Source organism: Podarcis liolepis, assembly GCF_965112155.1.
Source record: "Podarcis liolepis genome assembly, chromosome: 14".
Taxonomy (NCBI): domain Eukaryota; kingdom Metazoa; phylum Chordata; class Lepidosauria; order Squamata; family Lacertidae; genus Podarcis; species Podarcis liolepis.
Genome location: NC_139569.1, coordinates 24,241,571 through 24,261,091, shown reverse-complemented (window position 1 = coordinate 24,261,091; position 19,521 = coordinate 24,241,571). Strand labels below are relative to the sequence as shown.

The following is a 19,521-nucleotide window of genomic DNA, read 5'->3' as shown; positions in this document are numbered from 1 at the left end:
TTTTTTTTAAAAAAGCACCTTATACAAGCATTAGACTTCCAAATGAAGGTTCATTTACCTCCAAGGCACGAATAAACTGACTTGAAGAAATGTGTGTGTGCGCGCTGCATTTGACATTTCTGACTTAGCAGTGAGTCACCTCCCAAGCACAAATAGTTACAGCAAGGGAAAAGTGCTAAATTTCTCCTGAGATGAAGAGCAGGAAGGTGGACAGATGCGTAGAGATAGGACCTGAGCTACTAGCCAGGGGTCTAGTATGCAGATTAGCATATTAGCAAATATATTTGTGCATGGGTTTCTACACCTGCCCCACACATGAAAGGAGCTTGCCTTCTTGCAGTTTGTCCCCATGCCCCCAACTGTCGTGCAAATTACCAGCTGATCAACAGAGAATGCATATAGTTTTCTGCTGCAAATCCAGGGGAAGGCAGAGAATGGCATGAGGCACAGATTTCACCTTCCTGAGAAACTCTGAGCTCATGGTTGTGGTGGTTGTGTTCTAAGCAAAGAAACAGCAAGCTTTATTCCTTTCTGGCCCTGAAGGTATATGCACTGAAATTTCAGAAAGGTGGGCAACTAAGATTCCTAGGAATCACCTCTGCTGCAACAACACTCACTTATGCAAAGGGAATAGTTTCATAATTTATACAAGTCACGGAATGCAGGATTCCATTTTTTCCCTCCCCATCACAGAAAGTAGCCGATCGTTTGCTGCGAACACCTGTGCACCATCTCCAGGGGAGAATTTTGTCATCTGGAAAGGGCTGATCTCTCCCCAGGCATTTCAGAAAGGAAGGTTCTTGCGATAACCTGAAGGAGAGGAAGTCGCTGGCAGTAATTAAGATAGCTAATTAGTGTCGGAAGCTACAAATTAAGACTTTTGTTATTCTTGGCGGAGAAGGCTCTGCATTGTCGTTGTCCCCCCCCCCCATTCCATTCTTGTTTTCAAACTCACAGGGGAAGAGTTTGTTTTTCCAATTCAGCTCCAGCGCTTATCAGGACTACTAAACAATCTTAATACCATTGTAATGAACACTCTTGCAAGCAGTTCTAAGAAGGGCGACAGCTCAGTGGCAAAGCACCTGCTTAGCATGCAGAGCGTCACGGGCTCAATTCTCCATCATCTCCAGGCAGGGCTAGGAATGACTCCTCATCTGAAACCCTGGAAAGATGCTGCCAATCAGTGTCAACAATACTAAGCTAGGTGGGCCATGAGTCTTGAGTCAGTGTAAGGTGGCTTCTGACCTGGGCCAGGAATTGGCTTCACCTGCTGAGCAGCAGCCTGAAGGAGCAGAAGGCACAGTGACTTCACACACTGCTGATCAGCCTTCTTGCTCCTGATGTGAACCAGCTGGCTCCAGCTTTTTTAAGCAGGGATTCCAGCCTCATTAGGGCCAGGGCCTTTTCAGTATTCAACTAGGGCCAGGGCCTTTTCAGTATTCAACTAGGGCCAGGGCCTTTTCAGTACTGGCCCCGACTTGGTGGAACGCTCTGTCACAAAAGACTAGGGCCCTGTGGAAAGATGTCAAGTCCCGCAGGGCCTGCAAGACAGAGCTGTTCCGCCTGGCCTTTGGTTTGGACTCAGTCTGACCCTTATGTTTCCCTCCCCTTATGGTTTTGATCAATGGGCTACTTTTAAAATGAGGCTGCATTTTAAATTGCATTTCAACCTGTATTTTTAATTGGGTTTTTTCCCCTATTATGTTTTTACTGTAATTTTACTGGTATTAGCCACCCTGAGCCTGGCTCTGGCAGGGGAGGGCGGGGTATAAATAAAAATTATTATTATTATTATTATTATTTATTCAGTTTCTGGAAACAACATTTGTCATTCCTGGCCAGACCCTGCTGCTTCTCGTGACCTTAGACTCTCAGCTTTCTTGACCCCCGGACCATCTGACTACATGAGCTGAGATACTCCTGAGCTTAGGACTGGACTGAACCTTGCATACAGACTCTGTCTCAAGGCAAGTACCCCCCTCAGACTTGGCTGGCCTTCCCGCCACTGAGTTTTGCCATGACTAAGCAGCACAGCACTACGACAGCTTCCTGTTTAAACCAGTCCTTTATTCAGAACCAAGAGGACTAGAACCTTACTTTCAGTTTAGAGGAAAGACTATAGACTGCACACTTCATATGTAAAAAGGCCCAGGTTCAACCTTGGGCATCTCCAGGCAGAGCTGAGAAGGACCCCTTGCCTGAAATCCTGCTGCCAGTCAGTGCAGACAATACTGAGCCAGATAGATCAATGTTCTGACACTGTATAGTGAAGAACTGTAGCTCAGCGAGTAGAATATCTTCTTTGCAGTCAATAAAGGCTCAATGTCATGGACTCGTTGGATGCAGAGGAATGGTGGGAGACACCAGCTGGGGAACCCCCAAGGGAAGAAGACAAAGAGCCTGGTGGGGACTGGTGGTGGGATGATGATGAGTGGTCAGAGGGAGAAGACTGAGAGGAAGAGGTGTCAGAAGCTGAAGAGGAAAAGGGGCTTAGTGCAGGCATAGGCAAACTCAGCCCTCCACAGGTTTTTGAGACTACAATTCCCATCATCCTTGACCGCTGGTCCTGTTAGCTAGGGATGATGGGACTTGTAGTCCCAAAACATCTGGAGGGCTGAGTTTGCCTACGCCTGGCTTAGTGAGCTGGGAGAGTCTGTGGTAGAGAGAAGCCCAGAATCAGAGGCAGCAGCTGAAGCAGGAGAGGAGGGAGGCCAAGAGGCAGAGATGAATCAGGCTGGTGAAGAAGCACGGGTGTCTCCCCCTTCTGCTGCAAAAAGCTCCCCTCCACCCTCATAGGGGCAAGAGCTACGAAGAAGAGTTGTTGTGCTCTTTATCCTGGCACTCCTGAGTGGATCTGTTGCTTCTAATAGAGTTAACTTTCACTTACTCCGTGTGGTTTATTGCTGGCCCGCTTCTGACACCCAGGTTAAACCTCTGGCATCTCCAGGTAGGACTAGAAATTACCCCTTGCCTTAGACCCTGGAGTCAGTGTAGACAATACTGAGCTGGATCATTGGTCTGACTCAGTACAGTTTCCTATGTTCCTAGCAGATGATAAACAAACTAGGCACTTAAGTCCTAAACTGGGGCTTGTTACTGTGCTGCAGGAAGACTGCTAGCAGGTCATGAGAAATTAAATTTAATCAAATGCTCCAGTGAGCCCCAAAGCTCTCCACTTGCAGTGCTTCTGCATGATTCACTGGCCTGCCTCACTTTGCCTCTGGGACACAAGAGCCTAGAGAAATTAGGATAGGGAGTCAGCTGGAGGAGACAGGCAGGGTGGAGAACTGACAGGCAGATCTTTGCCACTCTGTCAAAAATTAGAAAGCACGAACACTCAGATACACATCCTTCAGAACCATGGACAGGTCTCAGGCAAGGGAAGACTCGATTTAAAAAGCCCACCTTTGTCAACCTGGTATCCTCAAGATGTTTTGGACTACAACTCCCATCAGTCCCAGCCTGCATGGCCAATGGTCTGGGGTGATGGGAGTTTCAGTTCAGCAACACCTGGGAGGGCACCAGGTTAGCCATTCCTGCTTTGCAGTCATGATGGCTAGAAGCATGCTCAGTATGTGAGAGTGAAAGTTAAGCCCCCAATAACCAGATGTCGCCCTTTGCTTGCTATGCAAGTACACTTGCACACAGATTCTAAATCCTGCAAATTCTGAACCCATTACTTCAAACACATCTCTTCTCCTCGTTCCAGCAGTGAGACAAGAAAGAGTTAGCTACAGGCTTCAAATCTAATAATTCATTCTAGGGATGTTTCTTCGTTATCCAGACACTTGTCTGTGTCTTTGCAAATTAGTCATTCCAAGTGTGCATTTTGGTGTTTCGGTATCTCTCCTATTAAATCAGGCAAGAACACAATTTGATTCCTCCATGGCACTCTCCGCGCTGAATAATTCAGATTCGTGCGGGGAGGGTTACAGAATGCCTGGATGGCAATCTTATGCAATCCCGCTTCCTGAATATTTGCTAATTTCATCCTTCTGATTCTCTCCCCTGACCCCACCCTCACCTTACCCCTTCATCATCAGACTGTTTATAATGGCTGGACCGTTTTTGCATTGAGAAAACTTTACACCAGAGAAATGTCTTATAGTTCCTGAGTCATGGGCAGAAGAAGAGGATGCCTTGCACCTCAACTCAAGCAGGCCTAGATCTGGCCAAGTGCCTGGAAAGGAAACTGCCTGGGATCCCACCCCACAAAAAGCAAAGCCTTCTCCAGTCCATATTAGAAAGACAGGGTGAAAATAAAATAAATATATTCCCATCCCAATCCCTCTAGGCAAGAGATTGAAAAACACAAGAGAGCTCAGTCAAGCACCGCCCACATTTTGTCACAAATACTGACTTTGGAAAGATAGAGGGGAAAATACTTCCTTTTTAAAAAATGTGATAACTTCTCTAGTTGAGATTTGTTAACGGACTCTACATCCTCCATGCATAACAATGCAAGAGCATAAAAAGCAACTGCTGGATCAGGCCTGTGGCCCATCCAGTCCAGCATCCTGTTCTCACAGTGTCCAGCCAGAAGCCCCAGTTGAAAGCCTGTGAGCAGGACCCGGGCACAAGAGCAACTCTCCCCTCCTGTGGTTTCTAGCAAATGGTATTCAGAAGCATTGCTGCCTCCAATTGCCGAGAGAAAGCATAGCCATTATGGCTAGTAGTCATCGGTAAGCCTCTCCTCCATGCATCTGTAAGCACAGCACAACATCGCCAACAATGTCCACCTCAGCCTTCACCAATCAGATGTTATGGACTACAATTCCCATCACATCCCACACAGTATGGACCATGGTCAGGGAGGATGGGAGCTTTGCACAACCCTAAAAGGTAAAAAATGGTAAAGGACCCCTGGACAGTTAAGTCTAGTCAAAGGTGATTATGGGGTTGTGGCGCTCGTCTCACTTTCAGGCCGAGGGAGCCGGCATTTGTCTGCAGACAGCTTTCTGGGTCATTTGGCCAGCAGGACTAAACCGCTTCTGGTGCAATGGAACACCATGACGGAAACCAGAGTGCACGGAAACGCCATATACCTTCCCGCCACAGCGGTACCTATTTATCTGTTTGCACTGGCGTGCTTTCAAACTGCTAGGTTGGCAGGAACTGGGATAGAGTAATGGGAGCTCACCCCGTTGTGCGGATTTGAACCACCAACCTTTTGATTGGCAAGCCCAAAATAACATGGTGAGTGGTACAGAAAAGTCTGATGTAACAGAAATCAACACAAGTCTAGGAAAATTAATAGCCGCGATAAGTTTCTACTAGCTCACTTACATCAGTGTAAGTCATTTGGAGCTCATCTCCAGATTAAAAGGGCACCCCCCCAAAAAAAAAACCCCATCCCCCCCCAATGGTACTCTGTTAATCTGGAAGCTTGATTCTTATGGCAGGAGGAGCATCAATTCACAATCTCAGCTTGGTGCCTCTTCAAAGCCTTCAAAAAGTCAAAGATGAGGGTGGTGCTGATACTTTTGTCACTCTGCTATCTCCCATTTATGGAGAAAGTGTTAATTTATTTCACTTTCCATTATGCAAGGAATCAAACACAGTTCAAACCTTGTCAGTCAGCCTATTGATGCGTTAATTAAGGCCTAGGCAGAGCCAGAGAAGCTCAATCTTCCCTGATAGAGGCACCACTTTTGCGATGGTGGAAAAACAAATTAAAGGCACAAAACACAGGCAGACAGAAGGTCCCCCTTGTGCCACTGGAGCAAGCCTCACCTGTTCTGCAACTCATATCGGGATGGGAACAATGGGCAATTGCAGCTGTCCAACATAAACAAGCGAAACTCTCCGGTTCGTAAGCGAATGTGCATATCCCAGAAATGAGCATCAGGCACTGGGCTGCTGCAGAAAGGACAAGCAGAATGGCAGAGTAGCCTTCCCCAAGCTCGTGCCCTCCAGAGGCATGGACTACCACTCCCATCAGCCCCAGCAAAGCAAAGCCTGAGACCAAGTCAGACAGCTAGCCCATATAGCTCAGTACTGTCAACACTGACTGGCAGAAGCTCTCCAGGGTTTTCAGTCTCGGGAAGAGCTTCTGGATACTGTTTAGTGCCTGTACCCAAATAACCACTCCACACATTGCAGGGTGCAAACACAGGGGCCCTTCCCCTGTCTCTCACTGCCACCAGCCCCCCACCCTCTGCTTCAGACAATCCTGGAAATGATGAGGAAAGAATTGCAAGCTATCCTATTGCCTGCCACTGGCAGAAGTAGGCCGCCAAACGGTATCCCAATCAATAATTCATAGAATATGAAGACAAATTTTTGCTTGGGATTGGCTTGTTGCAACAGCGAAGAAATCTGTCCCAGATAATTGCATGGTACACAACATTGGCAACTGCCTTTAATGAAACGAGGGCTTAAAAGCAACAATACCACCGAGCTAAATATCTGCTACACCAGAGGCGGGGAACATTTTGCAGGCTCCCTTCTGGGCAAGCTTGCAGGACCAGTGAGGGGTCTGGGCCTGGAGAGAGGGGTCCAGCTTGGGGAGAGTTATTGAGGGCCACACAGAAAGGTCCAGAGGGCCTGATGATTCCCATTCCGTCCCACACATTCATTCTGTAACAAGGAAGTAAGATGACTCAAAGACAGAGATTGAGATCACAGAATCGTAGAGTTGGAAGAGACCATAGGGATCATCTAGTCCTAGGGATCCAGCCCAATCACCTTCTAAATCAGGCCTGCAGAACGTCCTGGAATCAGCATGTTTTTACATGAGTAGAATGTGTCCTTTTATTTAAAATGCATCTCTGGGCTATTTGTGGGGCAAAGGAATTCATTCCTTTGCCCCACAAATATAGTCTGGCCCCCCACAAAGTCTGAGGGACAGTGGACCGGCCCCCTGCTGATACTAGTCCAACCTCCTGCAATGCAGGTATATGCAGCTGTACCAAATAGGGATTGAACCTGCAACCTTGGCATTATCAGCACCATGCTCTAACCAACTGAGCTATCCAGGTGTTGCTATACCATTGCCGATCGCCATGGGACTTTGGGGCTTTGGGTTGGGTTTTTGGAAGACACCTGTGCATCTTCACAGCCGTTGTAACATACCGCTTGTTATCATCCGCCTGTTCTGCCGTTGAGGACTTCTTGGATCATTCTTTGTCTGGCTCCTTCCCTTTGACCTTACCGCCTTGGGTGACCCTGCTGGGAGTATGAGATTCCTGACAGCTTCGCTCACAATGGTCATAGGAACATGCAAGCCCACTCATCACGACAAAGTGATGATCCAGCGAGTGGGACTTCGTTGGACTGGTCATGTTGTGTGGATACCTGATGATCGTCTTCCAAAGCAACTACTCTATCCTGAACTTAAAAATGGAAAACGCAATGCTGGTGGTCAACAAAAGAGGTTTATAGACTGTCTCAAGACAAATCTTTAAAAATGTAGTATAAACACTGACAACTGGGAAACACTGGCCTGCGAGTGCTCCAGTTGGAGAACAGCCTTTACCAAAGGTGTCATGGGCTTTGAAGACACTCAAACTCAGGACGCAAGGGAGAAACGTGCTAGGAGGAAGGCACGCTTGGCAAATCCACACCGTGATCAGCTCCCGCCCAGAAACCAATGTCCCCACTGTGGAAGGACGTGTGGATCCATAATTGGCCTCACAGTCACTTACGGACTCATTGTTAATACAGTGTTTATGGAAGACAATCTTACTCGGCTACAAATGATCGCCAAAGAAGAAGAAGAGGAAGAAGAAGAAGAAGAAGAAGAAGAAGAAGAAGAAGAAGAAGAAGAAGAAGCAGCAGCAGCAGCAGCAGCAGCAGCTATACCATTGTCCCCCCCCCCCTTATTTCTAATTTATCATCATAGTCAGTTTACTTTTTCCAGCTTTTAGGAAACATGGTTGAAAGACATCCAGAGGGGAAACTGTGTTAAGTTTGTTGCAGGAAAAACAAGAAAGCCTCTTCTTTCACCTTAAAGACTTACAAACTTGTTCTGTGAATGGCCACAGTTAATTACATAATTGCAAGTGTCCGCACTTTTCTGCATTTCATGTCCCTCTGATCGTAATGCTTTAAACCCCCCACCTCCTCCCAAAAAAACATACAAAGAGATTCCTGTAACTCAGAATATTTCACACACCTGATAAAGTGGATTGTACTTCACAAAAGTTTGCATTGCAATGGATTTAAGGTGCCACAAGACTTGTTTATGGTTTGAGAACTTTGGCAAGTCATCCATCCAATTTTATTCGCCTGCCACAAGCCCACAGAAAATAAAACACCAAAATCATACAACTACTAACATAAAATGAGTCAAAATATGTGGCACATATACACAGGGGAGGGAGAGAAAATCCACCTAAACTTCACTTGAAGTTGACAAAGTCTTTGACAAATCTCTATATGTGCACAACTAAATAAATAACTGGGGACAATGCTTGTGTCAACACACCCAAAGAGTCTAGAAATACGAAAGGCATTTATCACAAAGATCACATACACTTCAGGTACTGGAAATTTATCACTGGAGGACGCCCAGGAACATAGCTGTCCCACCCTCCACAAATCAGCCAAAATCTCCTGTGGGGAACAAGGAAACTGGCTGCAAGACCTCTCCAATGAAAGGAAAACAGGGCTTTGGGGAGCTCAACAAAATCAACTGAGTCCCACTCTGTCAAGGGATCAGCTACTATAAAAAACTGCCATTTCACTGGGAATTCTTTTTTAGAAAAGCAAAGCAGGAAGCCAGCACATATATCCTTATATGGCCATGTTAAAAAAAAAAATGTTTTCCAGTTGTTTTAATATATTTAACAGTTCTGTATTTATTTATTTATTTTATCTCATAAAATCTGTGCATCCTTTGATTGTAAAAACTCAAAGCAGTTTACGAAGAGAACAAAACAATAAAATTATCCCTGAAGACAACCCTTTAAGGCATTCAAAAGATAAAATCAGCAATGAACCAAAATCAGATTAAAACAAACACCAACATTCTGCACTGCCTAAGTAGGCTTGAGAACAGTGAAGGTGCCTGTCTGATGTCAAGTGGCAAGGAGTCCCAGAGGGTAGGTGCTGCCGTGCTAAAAGATTTCTTACAAATGCAAAGTGAGTGCTATATGGCAATTGAAACAGTGCCAGTTCTGCAGATCGAAGCAGTTGAGCAGGCATATATGCGGGAAGGTGGTCTCACACAGGTAAGCTGTTTTATGCTTTTATTAGATTGTAAATCACTTTGGGCTGCCCCACGGAGGGTGATTCATAAATGAAACCAATACGCTCCAGACATATTTCCAGATCTAGCTGCACTTGCAGGTCCTAATCACTGCAGGGGAGATTTCATAGCAAAGCCTTCCATGGGCAACCATTGCAGGGGGGGGGGCAGGGAGAGAGAGAAAATCTGGTGCTGGCTGGCCAGCTTCCTTGCAACTTGAAAGAGACTCTCATCACACCAAAATCCTCTTAAAGAGGAATGAGAGATCTGAAGAGATACTGTGGGGGAAACGTGAAAGAGAGCAAGAATAAAAAGCAGACGCTACTAAAAGGGAAAAAGCTCATGTTCTGTAGCTCCGCGACTCCAGAACGCTCCGTGATGCAGTTTGTAAGAAACTGACAAGGTCACACCATTGATGGTAGGTAGGGCCATGCACACTGTGTGTGTTCCAGCCACTTAGCTATTTATAAAATGTGCATGTTGCTTCTCTAGCTAAAACACAAACCATTTAAAAACACAAAAGGCAATAGGAAAAGAGCGCAGTTAAAAAATTAAAAAAGAAAAGTCTAAAACGTGGTAGAAGCACTTGCTTTTCATGCAGAATGTGCCAGGTTCAATTCCTGGCATCTTTAGGTCAGGTTGCAAATATCCAACCCCCCCACCCCACCCTCAACTGAAAACCTGGAGAGCTGCTGCAAGTTGAGAGTCAAAAAAATCATTCGCATCTGTCTGTCCTGAGAGACAAATGAGTACTGGAAACCACAGGAGGGGAGAGGGCTCTTGTGCTCTGGTCTGGCTTGTAGGCTTCCCTTTGGGGCATCTGTTTGGCCACTGTGAGGACAGGATGCTGGACTAGATGGGCCTGATCCAGCCAGCTCTTCTTATGTTCCTATTCCTATGTGGACGACTTAAAGGGAGGCCAGGCAAAGAATCACAACAGGCAGACTTAACCAGCCAGTTCCATTCCATTCCATTTACTATATAGTACAGTATTTATATACAGGGATGCGGGGGGGGGACGGGACACCATCACCAAGGCCTCATGGGTCTGAGATGGTTGAGAACGGACTGGCAGAATCCGTGACCAGGGAGAAGAGTCGGTGGAGGAAGACTGGAAGAAATTTAAAGATTACCTGCAGAAGCACTGTAAAATTAAGGAATGTTGAAATGACATTTGGTTGAAAATAAGTGGTACTGGTAAAGAGATGCTTAAGAAAATGTAAATAGGGATTGATAATTGGAAATGGATATTTATAATAATAGGTTAATATATGGAGTAAGGATAAATGTTAGACGGTAAGGATTTGCTGAATTTAGCTCTGAAATTTGGTGGTTTTTTGTCTTTATTTTTATTCTTTATTTTTCTTTTCTTTCTTATATCAACTGTTTTTCTACTGTGTATTTTTTATTTGTTTTGCTTTTGTAGTTTAAATGTTGGAATTGGTTTTTATTGTCTGTGAAACATTAATAAATATCATTTTTTTAAAAAATGAGATGGTTGAGAACGGTATGTAAAGCGGTACTGATACACAAACTGTATTTGTATATTTTTTGTTATTTATTTTATGATACTACACTACACCACCTCAGAACGCCCACATAATAGATAGTCTCATCACTATAGATAGAATAAGAGGGGTTTTTTGTTTTTGTTTTAAAAAGGCAAATGTTCAATTCAGAGTCATCCACCCAGATGGACCTGCTTGAAGCAAACCCATGTTTGAACAAACTGTTTTCTTCCAAGAGAGAAGGGTTTCAGCATCTTCCTAACCACATCAAAACTTCAGTTATGACATTTGCAACCGAGAACATGCACTAACTAGCAATGCCGGCAGGTACTTTCAGTCCCAGGGCTTTTAAGGTATTACAAGCCACAAGTATTATTACTTCAGCTGTGAAGCCCACGATTCACTTTCCTCTCATCTTCACAACTGACACCACCATTCCGTGCTTTACAACAGCTTCCATACCCCTGACACTGCAGTGAAAAAGGCAATTCCGATAACAAGGAAATACTCTGAACACGAGCAGTTTCAAAAATCCACTTAAGCCATAGCACCTTCAGGACTACAGGAATAAAACAGGTCTCGCTTCCCTGGCAATAAGTGATGGAGAAAAGAACGGTAAGGAGGCCAGGTAGCTGGATTTAAGTTGAACAAGCAAAAAACTAAAGTTTTAGGGAAAAACTTAACAGATATGGAAAAGGAGAAATTTCAAGAGGAAACAGGTTTGACTGTGGTAAAGAAGGTGAAATACCTAGGGGTTTACTTAACATCTAAGAATGTGAATTTGTATAAGGACAACTATGAAAAATGTTGGTCAGAAATTAAAAAAGATCTAGAAATATGGTCAAATTTGAAATTGTCAATGTTAGGCCGAATTGCAGTAATTAAAATGAATGTATTGCCTAGAATGTTATTTTTGTTTCAGACCTTGCAGATTCTTGACAAGATGGAATGTTTTAAGAGGTGGCACAAAGACATTTCAAAATTTGTCTGGCAGGGCAAAAAGCCCCGAATTAAATTTAAGATATTGACAGATGCTAAAGAAAGAGGGGGTTTTGCCCTGCCGGACCTAAAATTGTACTATGAGGCAGCAGCTTTTTGCTGGCTGAAAGAATGGATGCTCCTCGAGAACACGGACATCTTGGATCTGGAAGGTTTTAATAATGCATTTGGTTGGCATGCATATCTTTGGTATGATAAAGTTAACAGCGCCTTTAAAAATCACATTGTTAGAAAAGCATTGTTTAATGTTTGGATAAGATATAAAGATCTATTGGAAAACAAAACCCCTAGATGGGTCTCACCAGTGGAGGCTAAAGCAGTGAAGAAACTCAATATGGAGGTCGGATGGCCGAAGTATTGGGAAATTTTAGAACAGGATGGAGATAAGTTCAAACTACAAAGTCAGGAGAAATTGAAGCTTAAAGTAGAAAATTGGTTCCAATATCGTCAAATAATGGAATTTTTTAAACAGGACAGGAAAATCGGTTTCCAGGTGGAAAAATCAAAATTAGAAACCGAACTGTTAGAACCCAATACTAAGAATTTATCTAGAATGTACAACTTGCTGTTGAAATGGAACACACAGGATGAAACAGTTAAATCGGCTATGATTAAGTGGGCTCAGGATGTTGGACATAACATTATGTCAGCTGACTGGGAATGGTTATGGAACACCGGTATTAAATTTACGGCATGTAATGTCTTAAAGGAAAACATTATGAAAATGGTATACAGGTGGTACATGACCCCAGTCAAGCTGGCAAAAATCTATCATTTGCCCGATAATAAATGTTGGAAGTGTAAAGAGACTGAAGGTACCTTTTACCACCTTTGGTGGACATGCCCGAAGATTAAGGCCTTCTGGGAAATGATCTACAATGAAATGAAAAAGGTACTTAAATGTACCTTTCCTAAAAAACCAGAGGCCTTTCTCTTGGGCATTGTCGGCCAATTGGTGACAAAGAAAGATAGAACTTTTTTTATGTATGCCACAACAGCAGCAAGAATACTCATCGCAAAGTATTGGAAGACACAAGATTTACCCACTGTGGAAGAATGGCAGATGAAAGTGATGGACTACATGACATTGGCCGAGATGACAGGCAGAATCCGTGATCAACGAAAAGAGACGGTGGAAGAGGAGTGGAAAAAATTTAAAAGCTACCTTAAGGACTACTATAAACTTAATGAATGCTAAAATGTTGTGGTTTCCAGAAGCAAAAGGGTACAGGGATATAAGGTTAGACTATAAAAGAGGACCAAGATGATAGAGATTGGAAAGTAACAATTGGGAGTTGCTAGTTGAATTATGGACATTGGGATGCAGAGAGGGGGGGTATGGGGAAGTCCAAGAAAAGAGGTTTATGAAAATATGTTTGAAATTATACGTGTATGTTCGTCTTTTTTAGTGTTTGTTTGTTTTTTCTTAAAAATGTTGTAAAACCAATAAAAATTTTATAAAAAAGAAAAAAGAAAAGAACGGTAAGGAGAACAACAAATAGCACTAAATAAAGACTTACTTATTGCTAGCTGCCCAGAGAATACATTTACTAATAATGCATTTTTAAAGTAAAAAGCAATAAAGTGAGCATCCATAACCATGTTCATGGCAGGCTTGCCCCAAACTACAAAAGTAAGAAAGATTAAACAGAAGATGCTGCAGCAACCAGCATCAGTCCCAGTGGGCGTTGGCAGGCCATCAATGGCTCAAGGTGCTGATGCTGGTTCTGGTTTGCTTGGTCCTTTGAGTTCCTCCTTGGTTACGTGGCCCTGGACTTCTGCTCCAAGATTCAGCCCTACCTGCAGTACCGACATTCACAAACTCATTGCAAAATGTACAATGAGAACATTTGCTTCCCCTAATTGTAAAACCCAGGAAAATGGGAGGTCATTTACAGAGCAAAGGAACAACACGCTCTCTGATCTGGCAACAACTGAGTGCCCTCAAAGGTCCTCCAAACACACAACCCTTCAGGGCACCAGCTTTGAATGGAAAGAGTTTCTTTTGCAAACTAGGCAGGTGTCGTTTGCCATCCTTACAGCACCACGGTGACTATCAACATGGCCAAACCACCAACAAAGTGGCAGGAGAGCTCCCCACATTGGTCAGTGACCATCTCATGCAATCACCGAGGGCTGGCGGCTCTTGGTAAAAGGCAAGGGATAGACAGATTGGGTCTACAGGGTGCCAGCCACCAAGACAGTCTCCTGTCCCCCAGTCGTGCTGAAATAAAATGAAAGCCATTGCATGAGACACAGTTCCTATAAGGCTGGAGCAGCAAATGAACACCCAGGTCGCTTAGGCTCCCTGTTCATGCGGATTCTTGACTCTCCGACCCCCCAAATGTTATGAAGTAAGGCCTGTGCAGCTGAAGCAAAGGAACAAAGCCGCCCAAAAATCTTCTTACCCTGAAATCAATGCCCACTGTAGAGATGAAGCTGCCAGCCAGGAAAGCACCATCCTTGAACCGCACCAGCAGGCAGGTCTTGCCAACGCCGGAGTCGCCAACCAGCATCACCTAAAGAGAAAAGAACAGGCATTGGGGGGGGGGGGGTTAGAGCTGGATAAGTCCCTTTTACTACTAGTGACCTGGAGCCACAGAGCTCTATCTTCTGGGCTCTCTGCTTCTAGCCAGGGCCGTAAGCTAGGGGGTGAGGTGCCAGGGGCACAGGTGACTGGGGGGCACAAAATTGGCTTTAAAATTCCATAAATATAAATATTGATTATTGCCTCATAAGAAATGGTTTTAAATAGAGGGTGAATTGAATGGGAGGTTGGAGGAGAGGCAGAAAGAAGAGCTAATTTGTCTGTGGCTAGGGGGTGCAATCTGGATGGTTCTACCAGGGGCGCAAGATCACCTAGCTACGGCTCTGCTTCTAGCGCACCAGACTGTGAATGGATAACACTGGGGCAAGGTTGGGGAACCTCAAATCCAGGGGTCCAATGCAATCCTCAAACCACATTCTATACTACGACTATTACTGCATTGATATCTGCCCTCCCAACCCTCAACCTCTGGCTTGCCTAGTTAGCGCTGGCCCTCTTAACACAATTCCAGCTCCTTATAGAGAGAACTCATCTATCAGTGCCTCATAATCAACTCTCTCTCCTGGCAGTTTAAACCTATCTACGTGCCAGACAGGCTGCAAGTTTTCTGCCGGGCACACGGCGGCTCTGGGCTGGAATCAGAATCGTGACCTGACGGACTTTGATAGAATTCATTGCTCTGGCCCCAGTTATTTCAGTGGCCTGTCAGGCAACATTTATAGCAGCCACCCCCAACCCGGCACCTCAGTTGTTTGGTGCTCCACCTCCCATCAGTCTCAGCCAGCAGGGACATTGTGGAGAGTTGTAGTACCACTGCTGGAGGGTGCCAGTTTAGGGAAGGCTAGTTTAGAGCAGCATTGCGCAGCAGCCCACATCCTGAACTCAAGGCATTATTTTAAGCAGGGGCTTCTACATACATACATAATTTTATTGGTATGCCACCTTTCTATATGTTAAAATCATGCCCAAGGCAGCTTACGACATGAAAAAAATACATAATTAGGAAAAAAATACATAATTAGAAACATAATTAGTTTACATAATAAACAATATAACATCAAAAAGCACACAAGCAAATAGAAACAACGCCCACATAAATCATAATTAAGATTTAAAATTAAGGATACAAAAATTAATATCAATAATAACACAACACCAACACCAATAAGAGTCTGTTCAGCTGCTTTTGTAGCTGGAGTCAGTCCCTCACTCCCAGACCTGGTGGAGGAAATCCAGCAAGGTAGGAAGCAGATCTTCCAGGGTTCACAGCCAGGACCGTCTCTGGCCATCTAGAACTTTGTAAGGATGTAGGATACTTATACTGAGTCAGGGAACTGGTCCATCTAGCTCGCTACTGTCTACAGTACTGACTGGCAGAGGCTCTCCAGGGTTTCAGGAATGGACATTCCCAGTCCTACTTGGAGATGTCAGGGATTGGACACGGGACCTTCTGCATGCGAAGCAGATGCTGTACCACCGAGCCAAGGTGCTTTCCCCAAATACAATGAGAACTCAATGAGCCCTACTCCCAGATAAATCTGTATAGGATTAGCTTGTGGGTCACTCTCATGTTATTTAAGAAATGTAAAAACTGAGTCCTGCTGGGTCAGGCCAAAGGAGCCTATCTAGTCCAGCATCCTGTTCTCACAGTGACCAACCAGTGGGAAACCTGCAAGCAGGACCCAAGCACAACAGCCTTCTCCTCAATCATGTTTCCAGCAACTGGCTTTCAATGGTCTCCAACACTGGAGAGAGAGCCTAGCCATTGTGGCTAGTAGCCATTGATACCCTTATCCTCCATTAATTTGTCTGATCCTAATTTTCTGAACTCTGTAGTTTCTGTTACATAAGAAGCAGTTTTATACCAAGTCCGACCATTCGTCAATCTGGCTCAGTATTTTCTGCACAGACTGGCAACATTTCTCCAGGGCTTCAGAAAGCAGTGATTCCTCACACTACCTGGACATGCCGGGACTGAACCTGGGACCTACTCCATGTGGAGATGCTCTACTACTGAGCTACGGTGGTTGGACTAGATGACCCCTAGGGTCCCTTCCAACTCAATAATTCTATGGTTCCAAGACCCTTCTCTAAGGCACAGAAAGTAAGTTATGAAATCCTTCTCACAGGCACAAGAAGACTCTCTAAACTGCAGTCCTAGGAAACCGATCACCAGCCTCACGCGCTCTATGATTTAACTTGGCAATCACTTTTGCTTGCACGTGGGCTATTACACATTGCAGAAAAAGTATGGTGGTATTCGTTTCAAAGGCTAATTCCATATTTTGTGCAACCTGCTACAGACATTTACGTATGTGCAAACGTGTAGTAAATGTGCAGACAGGCAAACCATGCCTGTTTTGCACATTTGCTACATGTTTGCACAATTACTACATTTGTGAAACGTATAGTAAACATGCAAACAGCTGTCAAGCATGTAGTAAATGTGCCAAACAGGCATGTTTTCAAATATTTGTTTGGTTTCTAATATTTTAAATTATTTTTACTCTACATTTAATTGTAAACGTATTTTATTGAGTTTTATGTGCTCTGCTTAAAGGTAAAGGTAAAGGGACCCCTGACCATTAGGTCCAGTCATGGCCAACTCTGGGGTTGTGGCGCTCATCTCGCTTTATTGGCCAAGGGAGCCAGCGTACAGCTTCCGGGTCATGTGGCCAGCATGACTAAGCCGCTTCTGGCGAACCAGAGCAGCACATGGAAACACCGTTTACCTTCCTGCCGGAGCGGTACCTATTTATCTACTTGCACTTTGACGTGCTTTTGAACTGCTGGGTTGGCAGGATCAGGCACCGAGCAACGGGAGCTCACCCCGTCGCGGGGATTCGAACCACCAACCTGCTGATCGGCAAGTCCTAGGCTCTGTGGTTTAACCCACAGCGCCACCCGCATCCCATGTGCTCTGCTTACTGGCATGCAAACGTGCAGTAAATGGGATACCAGAGCCCTTCAAATATTTCAGAAAACAGGGAGTCAACCCACACCCGAAGGTGTGCTGCAACCCAGAACTTTTCTGTCAATCATGCCTGACTGAGTATCTCAACTGCATCTCAGCAGGACAGGCAGGCCTGCTGTGAAAAGGGCTAAGGAGGAACACTCAGCACACACCCCTTCACTTTCACTATTGTTGCTTTTTAACAACTTTCTAAACTGAAAAAGGAAAGGAAAGAGAAGGACTGATTGGCAGAGAACACCCCTCACATGCCATGCCCATAACATTTCCCCCAATTCTCTCCAGGGAGCGGGAGCCCAGAAACTTCAGTAGGGCCACAGCCCCCCTCCCCTGATCTAGGGCTCAGCCCCTGAAACCCTGACTCCAGGACTCACACCTGAGACAACAGTCATTCTGAGCATGTGCAGAGCAATTTCCATTCCTGCACACCTGCAATAGGGGAAGAGGCTTTCTATCTGGCAGCTTTCCTATATAACCTTTCTGTGCTCTGGAGAGCAGCCCTCTCCTGTTAAGCAGCTAGACCTCAGGATCACAGGAAGATTGGGAAGCAAAAAAGGGTGATGGAGAGGCAGTGTGGTATAGTGGTTAAGAGCGGTGGTCTCGTAATCTGGTGAACCGGGTTCGCGTCTCCGCTCCTCCACATGCAGCTGCTGGGTGACCTTGCGCTAGTCACACTTCTTTGAAGTCTCTCAGCTCCACTCACCTCACAGTGTTTGTTGTGGGGGAGGAAGGGAAAGGAGAATGTTAGCCGCTTTGGGACTCCTTCGGGTAGTGATAAAGTGGGATATCAAATCCAAACTCTTCTTCTCTTCTTCTTTGTCACAAGATATTATGACGACCATGCACAATCCTAACCATGCCTATCCTCCTGAATTCTTTGGGGTTTACTCTGGGCAAGTGGGGCTAGGGCTGCAGCTTTAAGCAGCTTTTAAAAAAAAAGAAAAAGACAGGCAGATAGAGAATCAGATGAAATCCTGGTAATGTCTAACAGCTGCCATCTTCCCTACCAGGAACCTCCAAATAGAGAGGCAGTCTACCAGCAAACACCCACATCCCGGAGGCAAAGCAACAGGTGTTCTCCATAGGAGTCCCATAAATATGCAGCTGACGGGTGACTAAACACCTCCCCCTCCAACCAGCCGGACTCTTCTCCTGGGGCTTATCTGAGACTCAAAACAGGCTTGGTTTGAACCCCTCTTCTGCAGGAGGGGGCCAGCTTTGCAGAACGCAGCGCCACAAGGCACCCCACACCCCAAAGCAAAAGGTGCATATGGAAAGGGGCTTAATTGCCAAACGGGTCATTGGCAACAGGTGTGTGTAAGTTTTTACTTTCTCAGAATCCCCCACCCCGCGCCAAAATAAATCTAATTTGAATAAGCTGGCGAGATACAGCCTGGCTTTCTGATGTCCTGAACCCCCCCCCCCCCCAAAAAAAAGACGCCGCCACCCTCCATGGCTCTGGGAGCCCTCTTGGCTCAAGTCTCCAAGCGCCTTTACGCACCAGCGGGACGGCCTGGGGCGCCTCCCTCCCGCCCCGGGTCTGGTTCCCCGTCCCCGACGGCGCCGAGCTCCGGAGCTCACCTTGAAGGCGACGTCGTAGAATTCGCCGCTGGAGCTCAGCGAGGGTCGGCTGGGCAGCGCCGCCCCGTTGGCAGTGGAGGAGCCGGCGGCGGCGGCGGCTGGGGCGCTCCGGGCTCCGGCTCCAGCAGCGCCTTTGGGGGCTGCCGTCGGCGCCGCGCCCCGGGAGCCCTGGCCGGGCAGGGCGGAGGAGGGCGCCGAGGCGGTGCCGGCGCCGCCGCCCTTGGTCTTGGGGCTCTTCTTTCGGGACATGCTGCTGGCTCAGGCAGGGCGCCCGCCTCACCGCCGGCTCCCGCCGGGCAGCTCCCGCGCGCTCAGCAACCTCTCCAGCGGCAGCAGCGGCAGCAACATCCCCGCCTGCCTCGCTCGCTCCCTCGCAGCCGCTGCCGCTCGGTCCGTCGATCCGCGCGTCCGGCCCCGCCTGCCGCTCCCGGCGCGTCTCCGCCGCTAGGGGCGCCCGAGTTCACTCACGCCGTGAAGTCGGGGGGGGGGGGGGAGAGCCAGGCCACTGCCAGGCTTTTCTGCTGCCCCAGGAGTGAAGGTGAGCTGAGACGGGGGGGGGGGAGGGAGTTCTTTATTTAATATATTTGTGTCTTGGTTTTAAGAATATAGGAAGAGCCTGCTGGATCAGGCCAGTGGCCCGTCTAGTCCAGCATCCTGCTCCCACAGTGGACAGCCAAAGGTCTGTGGCAGAGGTGCCATCTCGCCCTCAGGATTGTGGGTGCTC

The 19,521-nt window shown here is 46.2% G+C and overlaps 1 protein-coding gene across 1 annotated transcript in view; it reads right to left on the bottom strand.

The window, feature by feature from the left end:
* The window catches only part of RAB26 (RAB26, member RAS oncogene family), a 114,423-nt gene extending 95,211 nt beyond the window's left edge, over window positions 1-19,212 (bottom strand). The window contains exons 1-2 of the mRNA XM_083474029.1: window positions 18,798-19,212; window positions 14,106-14,216 (exon numbers count right to left, since the gene is read on the bottom strand). Of these exons, the coding sequence (XP_083330155.1) occupies window positions 14,106-14,216; window positions 18,798-19,046 (360 nt within the window). The 5' untranslated portion in view covers window positions 19,047-19,212. The remainder of the gene's footprint in view (window positions 1-14,105; window positions 14,217-18,797) is intronic.
* Between the last annotated feature and the right edge of the window lie 309 nt (window positions 19,213-19,521).